The sequence below is a fragment of the Arvicanthis niloticus genome, chromosome 5, assembly GCF_011762505.2.
Source record: "Arvicanthis niloticus isolate mArvNil1 chromosome 5, mArvNil1.pat.X, whole genome shotgun sequence".
NCBI classification, from domain to species: domain Eukaryota; kingdom Metazoa; phylum Chordata; class Mammalia; order Rodentia; family Muridae; genus Arvicanthis; species Arvicanthis niloticus.
This window is the reverse complement of record NC_047662.1, coordinates 14087655-14105531: the sequence shown is the minus strand read 5'-3', so window position 1 is coordinate 14105531 and position 17877 is coordinate 14087655. Positions and strand designations below refer to the sequence as shown.

The following is a 17877-nucleotide window of genomic DNA, read 5'->3' as shown; positions in this document are numbered from 1 at the left end:
AGGCGTGTGCCACCACTGCCTGATGGATGCAAGGAGTTTATTTTTAAGGGCTGAGGATGTAGCTTGTCCAGTACCCATGAGGCCCTAGGCCCCGTCTCGAGCACTGCTTTAAAAAAAGAAGAGAGTGCCAGGCAGTGGTGGCACACACCTTTAATCCCAGCACTTGGGAGGCAGAGGCAGGCGGATTTCTGAGTTCGAGGACAGCCTGGTCTACAGAGTGAGTTCCAGGACAGCCAAGGCTAACAGAGAAACCCTGTCTCGAAAAACAAAACAAAATAAAACAAAACAAAAAAAAAAAAAAAAAAAAAGAAAGAAAGAAAGAGAGAGAGAGAGAGCTAGAGAGCAATCAGAGTAAATAAGTCAAAAGCTCTCAGCCGTAGTCGAAGCTCCTCACCCCACTGGCGCTTTGAAATAGATTCCAATGTGCTTTATTTACAGAGGATGGGACTGGGGGGCAGTAAAACAAAGATACAAACCCACATCTTCATTGCGGCATCTCTAAGCAGAACTGAGCTTGCTATGCAAGGACCATTTTAGGACACACAGAGATGGGGCAAGGAGCCAGATGTGGGTGAAGCAAGCACGTCACAGCAGGGAGGGGTGGCTGCCTCTCGGGGGTGGGGAGCCCAAACGTCCCCAGATCTCTTGCTGCACCTCACTGCAGGGAGCCAGCCACCTCTGGCCAGGACAGTCCTCGAGGGAGGCTGCCAGGGGCAGTGACTCAGGGTACCATGTGCCACCACTTGAAGGCGAAAGGCTTCCTGCGCACGTTGGTGCCACAGTGAACCTCCCCGTGGTACAGGTGGTAGGTGTAGAAGTCGTTGATGAAGGTGCAGTGCAGACCCAGCGGCTCCAGCAGGGAGCGCACCTTCTCCTCCAGGCAGCAGCGGCCGTCGATGATGGGCCCGAAGGGCTTGGGGATGCCCAGGTGCTTGCCGAGGACCAGCATGTTCACCTGCGGGAAGGTGGGGGCCCGGATCAGAGGAAACGGGCCGCTAGTGTAGGACCCACAGGTCTGATAGATTAAAGCTGTTTCTTTATTCCCTTTTCACCTCCTTCCCTCCCTCCTCCTCTCTCTCCTTCCCTCCCCCCTCTCCTTCCCTCCCCTTCCCCCTTCCTCGATCTCTTCCCCCCACTCTTTCTTCCCCTCTCCCTCGCCCCGCCCCTCCCTCCTCCCAGTGTTTGTGCCTGTCTTGTAGGGTGGGTGCATCCAGAGCCAAGGAAGGCCTCTTGTGTCCTCTGCTGCTCTCCCGTGTGTTCCTTTAAAGCCCCATCTCTCTTCCTGAGCTTGCTTTTTCTCAACTAGGCTAGAAGCCTGCAAGCCCCGGATGTTTTTTCTGTCTCCGCGTCCCGCAGAGCAGGGATTTACAGGCATGTGGGTGACACCCAGCTCGTTATGGGGGTGCTGGGATCCGAACTCTGGCCCTCAGGGTTACACAGCACAAGTGCTCTTAGCCACTGGGACACCTGGCCATACCCCACCCTTGAGTTTTATGTTGACTCTTGTCTGTGTCTGTCGGGTGCTTGCGGGTGTCTAAAGGAATCCAGGAGACGTCAATAGCTTCTCTAGACTGAGGTTGCGGGTGGTTGGAGGGCATTCAGTGTAGTGTTAGGAATCGGACTGGGGTCCTTGAGAAGAGCAGCCTGGGCTCTGACTGCTTAGCCATCCCTCCAGCCCACACATCTCGCTTTGGTGACTGGGTCTCCTGTAGCTCATACGGACTTCAAATCTACTATGTAGCCAAGGCTGACTCTAAACTCCAGACTCTCCTGCCTCCTCCTCTCACGTGTGAGCATACGCTTACAGTGTTTCTGCCCCTAACAAGCCTTCTATGGGAAGAGGGCCATGTGCTGTTTAAGCTCACTGAGAAGCCACAGCAAGTGAACTGTGATCCCTGGGCCTCGGGGGGCAATGCTTGTTCAGGAAGAGACGGAGACAGGTTTTCCTACTCAATGGAGTCTTCAAAACATAGAAGAGACACCTCGATGGGCAGATTGGAGCTGCTGCCTGGGAACCCCAGAGCTTTGGGGAGCCCAGTTTGGGAGTGACTGCGCTGAGAAACATGGCCGGCTCCTTACATCTAGGTAATTCTCCACCCAGCATTCGGGTGTTCTCTGGAGGAGGCTGGTTAAAAAAGGCAGTGGGGGGTGGGAAGACACACATGGCGGCTGTCACAGGTAAGTAACAAAAGTCAAATCTGGCCCCGCCCTGGGTCCTGTTCCACATGGGCTCCCTTCCTGGCAGTGAATGCCACCACAAAACACTTTGTCTATGGCCGGTGTCTGTCGGTCCCTGAACCCTGTATGGGAGTCAAGAAGCAGCAGGTTTTGAAACCAGACCCTGGCTTTACCATCTCTTGCCTGCTGTGTGTTTTTGTGCTAGAGACCTGACATCTCTGAGCCTGCCTCTGGAAAGCAAGGCTATGAGAAAGAACACTCCTGACGTCATGTGAGGTTCAGAAGAGGCTCTGGGTGCCGAGTGGGCTCAAAGGGTACACGAGCCTCAAAGGGTACACGGAAGAGCCACCTGGACCTTCCTTAGGCCTGGCCTGGCTGTGTGCTGTGGGTTAGGAAGTCATTTGAGTCAGAGGAAGTTGGGTGGTGGCTGTCACCTCCTTACCATGTTTGGGAAGAAGGCTTCGGCCTTCGGTTTCCCTCTGGAGTTCCCCACAAGCCTGAAGAGCTGCGGGATGTCAATGATGTCACCCTCCGCCAGGCCCAGCTCCCGCTTCAGCACCTCACGGTTCCAGTCAATACAGCTCTGGTAGGGAGCCCAAGGGGGTGCATTAGGGGAGGAGACAGTGTGGCATAGCAGCAGGGATCGGTGGTAAGAACTGGGGTTCAGGCTCCCAGGGACCTCACATGCTCCCCTCCTGTGCTCTGCCCATACCTGGGCTTTTGACCTTGGGCTGGTAGCACTGTGAGCAGGCCCGAGAGCCCCACCCCTCCACCATGCAGCTAATCAGGGACCCAGGCTGAGTACCTCCACATAGGCATTCTGGTCTCTTAGTTTCTGGCTGGATAGAATGTCATTGACTGTCTGCTTTTTCCCTGTGTGGAGAAAGAGAGAAAAAGATGGCCCCAACTCGGGAGGCAGGCTATCCTCCAGTGCCCCTGTTCCTTTAATGGATATATTCTGTTTCAAGATTCACTTGCTCTCCAAAAGGCCCCCATCTCCCAAGGGATCCCGTTGGTTTTGGAGAAGGGGTTTGAGAAATGTTGTCTTTAATGAGAATACTTAGCATCCACCAACTCCGGGACTGGCACAGAGTCAAACAGTAGGGGCGGCTGGGTGACCCCACTGAACCTCATGTGACCGGGGATGAGGAAGGCGACCACCGAACGGAGGAGGCGGCAGCTTCAAACAGGACAAAGCCCAAAGCGGCAGAGAAGACAAGCTGCTGACCGAGACAGGATCCTGGCAGAGTTAACCAACTAGGCCAACAACCCCCATTCCAATGCCAGCCCTTGATCCAGCCACACCAGCTGTGGTGGCCTCGGCACCAATCAACAAGACTGCTATGTCAATGTCCTGGGAGGTGACAATGGCCACCTGGAAAGGGGAGCTGTTTGAGGAAGGCTGGTCAGGTGGAGGAGCCTCAGGTCTGCTCGGGAGTGATGTAGCCTGATTCAACTCCTGGCTCAGGAGTGGCTTAGAACTCAGGAGCTCCCTGGTGGTCTGTGTTTTTGTTTTTTGTTTTTTCCCAATCCCAAAGCTTTAACTCTTGGTCTCAGAGCCTATTTATTAATTATTACTTTTATTTTTTTAGATTTACTTTTATTTTATGTGCATTGGTGTTTGGCTTGCATGTATAACAGTGATGGTGCCACATCCCCAGGAACTGGAGTTATAGACAGTTGTGAGCTGCCATGTGGGTGCTGGGACTCGAACCTGGGTCCTCTGGAAGAACACTGAGTGCTTTTAACTACTGAGCCATCTCTCCCGCCCCTTTTATTTTAATTTTTAATGTGTATATAAAACATTGTGTGCCACACATGTGCCTGGTGCCTGAGGAAGGTGTCAGATCCCCTGGAACTGGAGTTACAGGTGACTGAGAGCCACCATGTGAGTGTTGGGACCCGAACTCAGGCCCTCTGCAAGAAGGACAAGAGCTCTTAACGGCTGAGCCATCTCTGCAGTTCCTATATTTACTTTTAAAACAGGTTCTCATGTAACCCAGGCTAGCCTCAAATTTGTTATGTAGCCAAGGATGACCTTGAACTCCTGGTCCCCAACCTCCTGAGTGCTGGGATTAAAGGTGTGTATCACCATATCCAGTTTATGGGTGCTGAGGATAGAACCCAGGGACAATCCTGGCAAGCACGCTACCCTTTGCACTACATCCCCGAGCCCCAGATCCAGATCCTGATAGGAGAGGAGGAGGCTGGGGGGAGGGGTGACCTCAGTGACAAAGCAATTCTCTGGCATGCATGAGACCCCAAACTCAGCAATACAGAGGAAAGAAAAGAAAGCAAGCAGAGTAGGGGGTGGGAAATGGGCGCTGGTTTGCTTAAACATATTTAGAGAGACTCTTGAGCCTCTGACCCCGGCCCTTGCCTACTGAATTTACTGAAAACATCCCATCCTATGGACTTCACTCATTCAGATTGGTCACAGCTGCCTCTGGGCTTTCTTAGTTGCCTGTCTGCAATATTTTCCTTATCTGTCACCTCACCAACCCCAATCCCCTCCCCCCCAACTCCTCCAACCCCCCCCCCCCCCCCGCCGCCGCCTTTGACTCAGGTATCCTAAAGATACCTTCAGTTGTCTTGGTAGCTCTTAGGGAGCTTGGGACCCAGTGCTGAGCATGATGCCCCGCACATAGTAGGTACACAACCCCCTGTTCCCTACAATATCTCAGGGAGCAGTGGAGCCAGCAGACAGCAGAAGCTGCCCACACAGGACGCCAGCCATGGTCAACTTACTCTTGAGTCCTTCTAACAGTAGGGCCTCCCCGCGGCCCTGGCTCTGTAGCTCCTGGAACAGCTGGAAGCAAGCTCTGGGGCTGGACAGCAGCAGCCGAAAGCCCTGCTGGGAAACACTGGAGTCAGGGAACTGCTTAGCCACCCACCCGGGGTCCCTTCAATCACCTTCCTACCTCCACAGAGAGGGAGGGTTGGTTTCTGGACCCTGGCAGAAGGGTCACACACCTGCCTGTCCGGTGCTGGGACGAAGCTCAAGAACTCGTCCACGTGACCCACAAAGAGCCAATCGGAGAAGAGCCTCACGGGGGCCTGCACCTGCTGGGCACCCAGGAAATCCTGCAGGGCCTGGTGCATGTCCCGGCTCTCGCTGCTGCTCTCACAGGGATACGAAGTTATGACAGCCGTCAACATCACCGAAAGACACAATGACAGCTCCCAAGTGGCCCTGAGATCCGTTGACCTCCCGTCATAGAAGGAGGGACTGGGGAGGGTCGCTGGACCTTCTGTGGGATTCTAGCTCCTGCCTGCACCCCTTCCAGCTGTAAGTGATTCTGCCATAATGGTGTATTGTTACATGCAAATATCCCAAGAACTCGGTGCTAGAGCAGTGGTTCTCAACCTGTGGGTCGCGACCCCCTTGGAGCTGACTGACTGTCGCAGGGGTCACCTAAGACCATCAGAACACACAGGTATTTACATTTACCACTATGACCCATAAGTATAGCAAAATTATAAAGAAGCAACAAGAATAACTTTATAGTGGGGGGAGGGCTCACCACAACGTGAGGTCGTAGTATCAGGAAGATTGAGAACCACTGTGCTAGAGTGAAGCTGTGTGGGAGAAGGTTGACTGAAGGGGGGGGTCATCTATGTTGGGGTGAGACTTCATGATGCTTCACGGTCACCCACCCACCTGTCAGTAACCCTCACCCATGCACAGTGTAAGCCCCACCCACCCCTGAGCGGGACATTGAAAGAATGGTTATTTTGGTCAGTTCTCAAGATCTTATCTGGGAGAACAGAAACTTATTTCCATAGCCCCAGGAAAAGTTGCCGTAATAGGCGTGGCCGTGGGAGGTGTCTGGGGTTGGTGGCCTGGCAGAGGACTCTAGGCTCCTCCCACCTAGGGGAGGGACCATGGAGCCTGGGCTATCCATGGTACTGACATCTGAACAATTTAGGCTTTGTCACTGCAGCTTCCTTGGGTGGGGGGAAACTGAGGCACGGCCACTGAGGTACATAGGATCAGTGTCGAACTACAGAAAGTGTTGCCCGCTGACTCGGCCTAGATGCCTGTGTGATGGAGAAGCATGGGCTTCAGAGCTGGTCAGGTCTGTTATGTGGCCTCAGGAGTGTCCCTTCGCTTCCCTGAGCCTCGTCTTCTCTGTGAGGCCTTCTTACACGAGTTGGCTTTTCGTCTTCCTCTCGCTCTTCCTCCTCCTCCTCTTCTTCTCCCTCCTCCTCTTCTTCCTTTCCCCCTCCTCCTCTTTCCCCTCTTTCCTCTCTCCTTTTCCCCCTCCTCTTCCTCCTCTACTTCCTCCTCCTCCTTCCTTGATTGTCCCAGCCACCCTGGCCTCCATTCCTGCCTCAGGACATTTGTCCATGCGCTTCCCTATGCCAGGACACCTCTTCTGTGTTCTCTTTTATCTTATTCGATTGCTTTCTCTTGTCTGTCACACTCACTGCTCCATCCCCAGCTTCTGGCACATAGGGCACATAGTAGGTGCTCAGTAAATAGTCATCGACTGAAGGCATATAAGTGGGCAGAGGTAGGTTCTGGAGATCCCTTATGCTCTGTGTGGATGCCTCTCAATGTTTGCTGACCTCCTAGGTTTGGCAGACATAGCGGAGGCCTTACTGTGACCTTTGTCACTGTCCCCTACCCAAGCACATGGGTCCTGGCCACCCCCATGTTCTTCTCCTTACCTGGAGTAACCACTGCTCCCGATGAGAATCCTGCCCAGTGGGTATTCCTTCCCTCTGACAGTGACTGGGGGACTCACCTCCAGGTTCCCAAAGGCATCCAGCCCAGTGACCTCTGTTGAATAGGGCCTCCGGGTCACATACCCAAAATTTGGACCCTAAGATGGGAGGATACAATGAGAAAAATGATTGTCCCTGGGTGGAAATGGTGGCTGCACCCCTGGTGGTCACAGGAGGGAGTTCTGTGGGTACCAGAGAGGAACCTGAAGACTCTGCGGTGTGGAAGGGATGTTGGATTGAGCCAGTGGCTCTTAGACGTGATGGGGGCTTGTTGGGTCCCTAGCAGGAGCTGCCTGCTTAGAAAACTCCTGCACAGAGCAACAGACTCGTAAAGCATTCTTTCTGTTCTCTGTAGAGGTTGGGAACAGGGGATGACTAGAGACAAGGCTCCTTCAGCCAGTCTGAGGAGGGACAGGAGTCCAAGTGACCACTGTGGCCAGCACTGTGGTTCACACCATGCCCCCCTCCTGACCCTGGCCTAGAATGAGTTTTATGGCTTTACAGATGCTTTATGTCTCTCTAGTCCTCACTAGAGGATACACCAGTCACCCCCAGTGTGAGCTTTGTGGGTGCTGCTTCAAATCACTACCAGGCAGTGGCTTAACATAGCAATGGCTTGTCCTCCTGCCATTCCAGAGGCCCCCAAGTCACTTATCACAGAATGTCACTTGCCAGAGTGTGGCCTTAGGTCCATCACTGAGGCCCCAGAGGAAGTGTCTCAAGAGAATAACACCTCGTGCTGGATGGCACTGCCTGCAGTGCCTTGTGCAGCTTTCCCACTGTGGTCCTTTCCCACCTGTGCCTCCTTCATTTCCCGGTGTCAGCAGGTGGCTGGGTGGCCTTGCTATTCCATGGAATTTCACCACCCATGCCACAACTCCACCACCTCTGCTTCCCCAGACACTGGACATCAGATATCAGACAGATGTTGGTGCCCACCTGCCTTCCCACTTGTCTTGCTCCGAGAGCTATGGAGTCTTTCTCTCCTCAACCTGCAGCCTTCCCGTGGGCCTTTCTTCCCAGGGGACCAGGGGACAGCCTTAAGGCCACCTTCCCCTCATCTCCTTCATGATGGCCAGAAAATCCTGCTGGCCTGGTCTTGTAGAGCCACCCAGAGCCTGACGACAGGCGGCTACTGCTCTCTCATCTGTCCGGTTCTCTTCCCACTCTGGCTCGCCCCTGGATCTAATCTCTTTATAACGATAGATAGGACACACCCTCGATGACTTAAGACTTACTAAATCGACCATTTCTCAGATTCTAAACTGATGGTCCCACCGAGGCCAGCGTCTCAATGACTTTGCTGTCTGAAGCATTGGGATGGCTTTAATGGAAGTATTTTGTTTTAACTCTTATTTCTTTTAGAATTTTTTTATTTATGGGGTTGGAGAGATGGCTCAGCGGTTAAGAGCACTGACTGCTCTTCCAGAGGTCCTGAGTTCAATTCCCAGCAACCACACGGTGGCTCACAACCATCTGTAATGGGATCTGGTGCCCTCTTCTGGTGGGTCTGAGACAGCTACAGTGTACTCATATAAATGAAATAAATCTTTAAAAATGTTATTTATGTATCTATTATTTTACGTGTGTGCTCACATGAGTTTATATGCACCATATGTTTGTTGGAGTCCACAGGGCCCCAAAGAGGGATTCATCTCTCCTCGAGCTAGAATCACAGGGGGTTATGGGTCATTATGTGGTGCTGCGAACTGAATCTCGGTCCTCTATATGAGCAGCAAATGCTCTCTCAAGATGGAGAGAAGCCTGGGTGTGGTGGCGCACACCTTTAGTCCCAGCACTCAGAAGACAGAGACAGGTGGATTTCTATGAGTTCCAGGCCGGCCAGGGCTATACAGCAAGACACAGTCTATAAAGAAAAAGAAAGAAAGAAAAAGAAAAACAACTAAGAGAAGCTGGGGAGTTACTTCTCCTGTTTCTCTCTCTCTCTCTCTCTCTCTCTCTCTCTCTCTCTCTCTCTCTCTCTCTGTGTGTGTGTGTGTGTGTGTGTGTGTGTGTGTGTGTTTGTGTTTGTTTTTTGAGAGAGGGTTTCTCTGTGTACTCCTGGCTGTCCTGGAGCTCACTCTGTAGACCAGGCTGGCCTCGAACTCAGAAATCTGCCTGCCTCTGCCTCCCAAGTGCTGGGATTAAAGGCATGCGCCACTACTGCCAGGCTTTTCATTTTTTTCAACCTTTTCAAGGTTTTCTACACAACCCTGAATAGCCTCAGATTCTGCCTCCCTAGCTCTGGGCTTTCTGATGCACCATGCCTGTTGATGTGAAATTTCTTAACCTCTCACTGAATGAACAGTACCACGCAGGTCACAGGCTGGCTGCTCACATCCAGCAATAGCAGGACAGCGCCACATCCTGGCCACGAAGAGAAGTGAGCAAATGCGCTGGAGATAATGTAACAAAATACTCTCTGCCTTAAATGAGCAGGGACCGTCCAGCACACAAGGCTGGTTAGTTTTTGTCAGCTTGATACAAGATCATCTCAAGAGAAAGAAACCACAACTGAGAAAATACCTCCATCAGATTGGCCTGCGGGCAAGGGACCCTGGGGCATTTTCTTTTTCTTTCTTTCTTTCTTTCTTTCTTTCTTTCTTTCTTTCTTTCTTTCTTTCTTTTTTTCTTTCTTTCTTTCTTCCTTCCTTCCTTCCTTCCTTCCTTCCTTCCTTTCTTTCTTTCTTTCTTTCTTTTTTTCCGAGACCCCTGGCTATCCTGGAACTCACTCTGTAGACCAGGCTGGCCTCAAACTCAGAAATTCACCTGCCTTTGCCTCCCAAGTGCTGGGATTAAAGGCGTGCGCCACCACTGCCAGGCTCATGGGACATTTTCTTGATTAATGATTGCCACTGCAGTGCCAGCCGTGGACTGGTGGTGGTCCTGGGTCCTATTGAAGGCAGGCGGAGCAAGCCAGGGAGAGCAAGCCGGTGAGCAGCGTTTCTCCATGGCCTCTGCGTCAGCTCCTGCCTCGACTTCCCTCACTGACAGACTGTGGCGTAGAAGTATAAACCAAATAAACCCTGTCTTCCCCAACTTGCTTTTGAGCAGAATGTTTTATCAGCAACAGAGAAGCAAACTGTGACACTGACGTGAGTCTCTGACAGCATCAGGAGAAGCCAGGCTGGGTAGGATATTGGTGCTGAGACCTGAAGGCTGAAAGTCAGCTAGTGCCACTTAGGGAGGTGCATTCCTGGTAGAGGGGATGGCATATGGCACATACCAAGGTCCTAGGGTCAGGGAGTCATGGTGTTACTCTGGGGACAGTTTCCCTGTTACTCTGGTACTCTCCACAAGGAAGAGTTGAGTGAGGCATGTATCCAGCCAAGGACCTGCTGCGGCCTCCTTCCATCCAAGGTGGGATGAGGCAGAGGGGGGACTCCTGTGCTGAGGACCTGTGTTACAGAACAGAATGCTGGGAGGCTGCTTCACAGCAGGGAAGTTGGCCTTTGGAATATCTAAGTGGTAAGATGTAGCTACTGCAGGCAGGGTGGGGGAGTAGGGGCACAAAGACTTGGCAACGGTCTTGGGTGATGCCCCTACCTCCGATAGGGATAAACTTTTTCCACCATTGGCCAGCACATGGACAAAGGCACAGGGTTTGACCAGGAAGAAGTAAAAGGAGTTGTTGAGGAGACAAACATTTCTGTCCAAGCCTCTGGCATGGGGTGGACTATTGTCTCTCTCCTTGTAGTGCAAACTATGCATGGCTGTATGGCTTGTTCCTCCTTTGACTGAGGGTTCCAGGCCCCAGTGCAGGCTAGGGTCTTCCCTGTATAGCAGAGAGGCAGCATGGGAGGACTGATGATGTCCCTCTTGAGCCTCAGTTTCTCCTTCTGTGAAATGGATCCACTGAAATCATCTCTATCAAAGGTTGTTACACAGAATGAGTCAGAGCCCGTGGAAGAATCAGCCCATGGCTGAAGGCATGTGGGTTCAGTAAGTATACTATTATTTTGATTTATGATGATGACCTGGGCTGAGCTGGCATCCATCTGCCAGTCCAGTCCAGTGTGACTCACCAATATGTCACTTCAAAGTCCCTATGGAATGACTGTGACTGACAAAGTCTGGCTGATCCTGAACCCCCCACCGAAGTCCCAGTGCAGCCCCCCCCAAAGGACAAACCATGCCCAAGAGATGGAACGCCTGCCTTGTGGCAAAAGAACTCTTAGGTAGCCCAGGATGCCCTTCACAAGGTTATCTCAAAGACCAACTGAGCTCATGTGGGGCGAGGCTCTGAGAAACCAGATCTTGTCAGAGTAATAGCTGAGGTAGCCAGCACCGCCCCTTGAGTCCCGCTGGAGCAGAATCTCAGTTTTAAGGACCAGGCTGCTCAAGGGTAATGGGTGGCCTGAGGGGAGATGGCTTGAGAAAGGGGAACTAGATGGCTGGGTGTTGGCCAGGCCTACAGGGTTCCTACCATGACTCGTTTGACAGGGAAATCCTTCAGGCCTCTGTCCCTCGGGGAGTCAAAGACCACAGGCAGCGTCTTGTGTGGGGCCTGGATGTAGCCAATCTCCATTTCATCCTGGGGAATACAGAGAGGCTGCGACTGTGTCACAGTCTTGGCACCCAATGTGGGATGTGCCGTGGACCCACCCCATCAAATTCTCCTTAACACCAGCGAATGGCCCTGAGGATGCAGGCAGACCTGTGTCCTGCACGGCCTGCTGGGAAAATGAATAGGACAGAGGTCCTGACTCTGTGGGGAACCCAGAGCTGTGGCTGGGATGCACTGTTTGAGCCTTCTCCTGGAGGACAGTGAGCATCCAGTGTTGGGCTGACTAGAGGTGCTGAGGCGGGGACCCAGAGTGCTCCCAATATTATACCCGGATAGGCAGAGGCTTCCCTGGGAAGGCCGTTTACTGAGCCCAGTCGGGAGGAGCCTCCTGGATCTCACAGGAGCAGACAGCCCACCCAGCCCTGTAGGTGGGTGCACGGGTTTCAGAAATGAATCTAGTGAGGACCCTAACCCTCTGGCAGTTATGTGGGGTGGAGGTGGGGACAGACACAGTCACTATGACAAGTTGCGGGATGGAACCCCTGGGCATTTCCTGGTGAAAGATGGAAGCCTGTGTGAAGCTTCCCAGGGACCAGCCTACATCAGAGGTGGGACAACAAGGGCGGGACTTAGTGGACAGGGAGAGGGACGCGGTCCCACCAGAGGGATGGCATACATGGAGGAGCTGCCTTGATGCTGGTCGTTGATGGGCAGGACTGGTTTCTGGGTGAGGAGATGGATGACAGCTGAGGGGACATGGGTAGAGGCTCAAGATGGCAGCCAGGGATAGGCATGGAGCCGGGAGCTCACCATCTCCATCAGACGAACTCTCCGCTTGACCCTCCCCTTCCCCCTCCCTGGTGTTAGGACCTCCTGAGGCTCCTTCTTCTCAGTCCATCCCAGGAAGGATTGCCTCAAAGCTGGAGCTGTGCCCCAAGAGCCCAAGGCCTGTGTGTGTGTCCTTTGGCCTCCGGCAGATGGGACCACATACCTGCATCCACTGGTCTTCCATATTCTCCTCCTCTGGGCACACAGTCAGCTTGCACTTGGCTTTCTTGGTCAGAGTAGCCAGTGACTTTAGGAAGTCTTCATTGTCAGAAAACCTTACGAAGATTACACCTCATCATCACGGGGGTTAAAAAAAAAAACAACCCGATAACAAACAGTCTGTCCCTCAGGCGCCCTGAGCCAATCCTGGCTTCCAGGGGCTGAGGGCAGGACCTATGTTTCTCTGTTTCCAGAAAATGCAATGCCCCAGAATTCAGGGCTTTCCTTAATGTACGCAGACACCCCTCCTCCAGAGCTTCACCTGCACACGTACACCTCCTGGGGGGGTTGCGTGTTGGGGGTCATGATCCAGGGGGCCACACGAAACGTCACACTGTCTTGGAACACCAGGGCCTCGGGAAGCTCCTGGAGGGGAGAGACGGGAAAGGGTTGTCACGTCAGGCAGGGTGCAATGCCTGCCTCCCCTCCCCCACCCCCTCTCCCTAAGCCAAGGCCTACCGGGTTAGATTTGTCCAGCAGGGAGATGGTGAGTGAAATGAGCCCCTTGAAGTCGGCGTCAGCGAAAGCAAGGCCTTCCACATAGAAGTCTGTGCTGTGCTGGCCGCCCGGCAGCTCCAGGCGGTGGGTGAACTGCTGCGGTCCCAGGACTACCTTGTACTTGGACGGCAGTTTGCCCCCTAGACAGAGGCCAAGTGTGCTTAGGCCTAGTGTGCCAACGTGGCTCTGATCTCCTCTCCTCAGTACTGAGGTGCCTTCCCAGAGTCCCTGCGTGTCACCCAGGCACCCCTGGAGGTGTCTAGGGGGAGAACTTTCAAGCTCCAGTTGGGACCTTGTTTCCCTGACGAGAGGGGTCCAGGCAATGAACAGCAGGTGCCAGCACCATTCCGAACTTTGCACAGTTCTTTTATTCATTCATTGACTGGTGCATTCATTTGTCCCCGAGCACACTACACTGTCTCCTAGGCAACTAGGGAGGAGCAAAGACCATTATCTGTAAGAGACACCAGTTAAAGTAGTGACAGAGGAAAACGGGAGGGTTTCGTGTGGGTAATGAGGCCTAGACGGGGGAACAGAGTGATGACATCAGTTTATCGTGTAAATAAGTATGACACATATACTATATCATATGTGTTATTCATTATATGTGCATTATGTAATATAGATAGATATTACATATACATGTAATACATCACAAATATAAAGTATCATATGGTTACTTTAGTCTAAGGCTGCAAGGAAGGGGAAGGAGATTGAGCCTCAGAAAGCCCTCTGCGGTCCTCTGCCCCTGGGAGAGCAAAGGCATCAGTGCAGGGTGCGCGGCCCTCCCCGTGGGCATCCACGCCCCACTTGCATGCCTCACAGTGGCTTCTCTGGCCCCTCAAGCACACAGGCGCATTCCCACCCCAGGGCCTTTGCACCTTCCTCAGAGTGCAGTCTCCTCTGACCGACCTTCCCCTCTCTGCCCCCAGCTCCACACCCCACACTGCTGTCCCTAATTATTAACCTGTCACCCCTCCTATCCCACCAGGATGAAAGTGAATGGGAAAGAGACGCTGTCCACGGCCCTGTGCTCAGGACTGAGGCTGGCACTGCCTGGATAGAAGGAGCTGCATAGCTACCAGAGTCGGGATGGCAGACTTCCCAGCAAGTGGGGGCATGGCACATAGTGGGGGAGGGGAGAAAGGGAGAGAGAAGAGGGAGAGAGGGAGAGTGTGAGAAGAAAAAGAGAGGAAGGGACAGAGGGGGTGAGGGGAGAGAGAAAGGAAGGAATCAAGGGAGAGGAGATAGAGAAAAGGAGAGAGTGGGACTGGAGAGATGGCTCAGTGGTTAAGAGCACTGATTGCTCTTCCAGAGGTCCTGAGTTCAATTCCCAGCAACCACATGGTGGCTCACAACCATCTGTAATGGGATCTGAGGTGCTCTTCTGGTGTGTCTGAAGACAGCTACAGTGTACTTTAAAAAGAAAAGAAAAAGAGAGGGAGAAGGGAGTTGGGGTGGATGATGGTGGGAAGAAGTCATTCCCTTCTTCCCAACTGAGACAAGCTCAAGTCACCTCCTCTGGAGGTCAGAGGACTGAGGCACGTGCCCACCTCACAGCCCTGTGCCTGGTGCTCAGAACCAAGCACACATAGCTTTTGGGAACTCCTTGCCAAAGGGGAGCAGGACAGGGCAGTGCCCCATCTGGTGAGGGCAAGAAAGGAACATGGTGTCACAGGGCCAGAGATGCCAGGGAAGGCCAAGCGGACTCACGTGTGGCCTGGAAGACTCTCACTTTGTTCATCTTGGTCTTGGGCACCTGCAGAACCAGCTGATATTTGTCGAAGAAGTCTTTGGGAGTCTTTGTGCTTAGGGTCATTGGAGACATGTCCTGCAGGTCTGAGACAGGAAGCATGTGCCATGATGATTCCCAGGGCCCTTCTCCCTCCAGGAGCCTCTTGGTGGAGCCCAGACTCCCCCATTCCCCATCACATGGGAGCCTGGCTTTCTTTTCTCTTTTTAAAATGGCCGCTTATGGCTTATTTTTTCAAATGTTTATTACATCTACCTATTCTTGTTTGTTTTGCAGCACTGGACATTGGGTCTGGAGTCTTAGTTGCACAACTAAGGGTCTGGTGTCTTAGTTGTGCAAGGTGAGAGCGCAGACGCCCAGCCCCGCCCCGCCCCAGCCCCGCCCCAGCCCCGCCCAGCCCCACCCAGGCGCTCAAACCCCGCCCCAGCCCCGCCCCAGCCCACACTGTGTTGAACACAACGTGGTACATGTGTGGAGGTTAGAGGACAATTTGTAGCAGCCAGTAGCAGCCAGTTCTTGTCTGCTACCATGCTGGACCCAGGGATCGAACTCAGGTCGTCAGGCTTGGTAGCAAATGCCCCTATCCACTGAGCCATCTCGCCAGCCCCTGGCTCTGTTCTCTTCAGCATATCTATAACGTTTAACAAAAGGGTGAATTAAGGATCGAAACTCAGAACAACACGGCCTGTGTCTATTTGGTTTCTTGCTGTGACCCCGAAACTCAAATCCCGGAGCACAGAGAGCGCGCAGAACAGTGGTACACGGCAGTGCTCACTGCTGCTGGCTGGACCCCAGTGAAGGACACAAGGGTGTGGTCTCAACCTGGATCTGGGTGAGCACTTCCTTCAGTTCCTACTGCCTCAGTTTCTCTGTCAGTAAGCAGGGGCAGAGAGCGCCAAAGGGGAGAGATGAAATGACATATCTGCAGGTATTGTCTGGAGCCTCGGGTGTGCCCACAGGGCGTGGTCAATGAGTGTCCTTTAGGGATGTCCCTGGGGCTGGCCCCGGCCAGCTGCACACATTAGACACAGTCCTATGATTCCCGGGCAAGCTCCAGCCCTGGCCCCTCAGCTATAGTTCCTTAGCACCCCCCCCCCCAAGGGAAGGTCACCTCCTCCATCCCTAGGCTACCCCAGCAGCATCCTGGATGAGTATCCATGAGACCCACCCCCCGCCACCATCCTCGAAACTCTCAAACCCACGGAGGTGTCAGGCTCCCTGGGCCTCACCCTGCACCTGGGTAGCTGTGTAAGTCACAAGCTGTGTGCTTAACTTCTCTATGACTCAGTTTCCCCATCCTTTAGGTGCTTGGGTCTTGCATGATTATTTGGGGACCAGCACCCCTTTTTATTTGATTTGGGCCCCATATCTGAGCCAAGCACAGATGTGTGGGCTGATCAGGGGCCAGCATGGAAAGCAGAGCCTCCTGGGGCTCCAGGGGCCACACTGGTCTCTTCTGACCGAGGTGTGACTTTGGTAGGTTCTCTTGGGACACTTTTCTACTCCTTCTTCTGTAACATGGACATGTTAACACAAACATGCTTTTGTCAAACCAAATTCAGGGGCTAAGACAAGACCACACGGGCAAACGGGCCTTGTTGAAGAACTAAGCCCTTCTCCCCGGAGCTGGCCAAGGTCTTCCGTCTTTACCTTTGTTGTCTAAGACTTTGTCATCCTCAAAGTCCATTTCGGAGGCTTCAGGGTTCTCTTTGTCACAGTTCACCAACAGGATGGCACCATGGCCACCTGGGCCCCAGGTCCAGGTGCTCTGGGAACATCAAGAGGGTAAAAGGCGCTGTTGGGAACGCTCTCAGAACCCATCAGCCCTTGGGAGGCAAGCAACTGGTTTTCTCTCACACCCCACTTTGGCTTTCTCTCATCCAGCAATTCATGGCCCAAAGAGTGGATTTTTGATGGCTCCAAACATAACCAAATCTGCCCCAGATGCAGAATGTGTATATTTGTTAAAGACAGCATCTACTCTACCCAAGGCTAGTTCAACTTCTAATTCTCCTGCCCCCACCTCTGAGAGCTGAGACACAGGCCTGTCCCACCACATCCAGTCTGTGTGGTGCGGGTCACTGAACCCAGGACGTCGAACATGCTAGGCACCAGCTCCACCAACTAAGCTACATCCCAGCCTCCATCCGAGTTTTTTTGTTTGTTTGTTTGTTTTTGTTTGTTTTTTGTTTTTTTTTTAAATAAAGGAGCCCGATAGTAAGATACACTTTAAAAGCCCTTTTAAAATGTTGGCTTGGCAAAGAAAGAGACAAATATGTAAGAACGCCAAGATTCCAATCCACATGGACTCCTTCCCGATGTGAATGTGAGTCTTAGTGCCAGGCACCGCCTGTCCTATGATGGAATACGCTGGCCCACCCTTAGAGCTCTAGTATGGTAGATTATAGGATACCAGAGGAATTCAACACGAGGCCGACTCTAAGCCACACTTTCCCCTCTTCCTGCTTTTTTTTGTTGTTTTTGTTTTAGAGACAGGGTTTCTCTGTATAGCCCTACCTGTCCTGGAACTTGCTCCATAGACCAGGCTGGCCTTGAACTCAGAGATCCACTTGCCCTCCAGATGCTGGGATTAAAGCCATGTGCCACTATGTCCAGCCTGTTCTCCTACAGCTGATGTACCCCGTAAAGGAGCCAATCATTTGAATCCTGCAAACGTGTATACTAGCCTCAAACAGAAAATCATGTGGCCGGTTCTGAAGTTGCAGGGACATTCTGGAGTTCACCCACAGACCCTAGGTTGACAGTGTGATCGCTGATAGGGCCCTTTTTGCACCCTGACCAACCATGCTCCCCGCCACGCCTCTCCCTCCACCCCATCTCTCGTCCTTTCTCCATCATCCCCCACCCCTGTCCATAGCTCCATGGGGACGCATCTACCAGTCACTAAGGTCTGGGGAATATTTCTGAGCCATAGCTGAGACCCATCTATGTAATTTTTCTCTCTATTGCCTGAATGGCTCTAGAGATTCCAGCGCGAAGGCTAGCACCATTTCTGAACCTACAGTTGACTATGAATATGCTCTCATAAAAGAGATGGAGCATACACAAGCCAATAGGTCAAGCTCCCACGCCTGGGGGAGACCTGTCCATCAGGGCCAGACTGGGAAGGGTTACTTCTTACAAGTTCACATGAAACTCTGGC

The 17877-nt window shown here is 52.8% G+C and overlaps 1 protein-coding gene across 3 annotated transcripts in view; it reads right to left on the bottom strand.

The window, feature by feature from the left end:
* Positions 1-411: 411 nt before the first annotated feature.
* Padi4 (peptidyl arginine deiminase 4) overlaps positions 412-17877 on the bottom strand; it is a 28669-nt gene continuing 11203 nt past the window's right edge. For 2 of the 3 annotated variants that reach the window (XM_034502977.2, XM_076933854.1), the window contains 12 exons: positions 16365-16482; positions 14675-14800; positions 12923-13101; positions 12726-12829; positions 12408-12519; positions 11336-11443; positions 6853-7007; positions 5152-5296; positions 4927-5029; positions 2984-3051; positions 2621-2761; positions 412-955 (listed from right to left, as the gene is read on the bottom strand). In XM_034502977.2, the coding sequence (XP_034358868.1) occupies positions 722-955; positions 2621-2761; positions 2984-3051; positions 4927-5029; positions 5152-5296; positions 6853-7007; positions 11336-11443; positions 12408-12519; positions 12726-12829; positions 12923-13101; positions 14675-14800; positions 16365-16482 (1593 nt within the window). In that variant the 3' untranslated portion in view covers positions 412-721. Of the gene's footprint in view, positions 956-2620; positions 2762-2983; positions 3052-4926; positions 5030-5099; positions 5297-6852; positions 7008-11335; positions 11444-12407; positions 12520-12725; positions 12830-12922; positions 13102-14674; positions 14801-16364; positions 16483-17877 lie in introns of those variants that run through there. The other variant, XM_076933855.1, reaches the window with a different exon arrangement.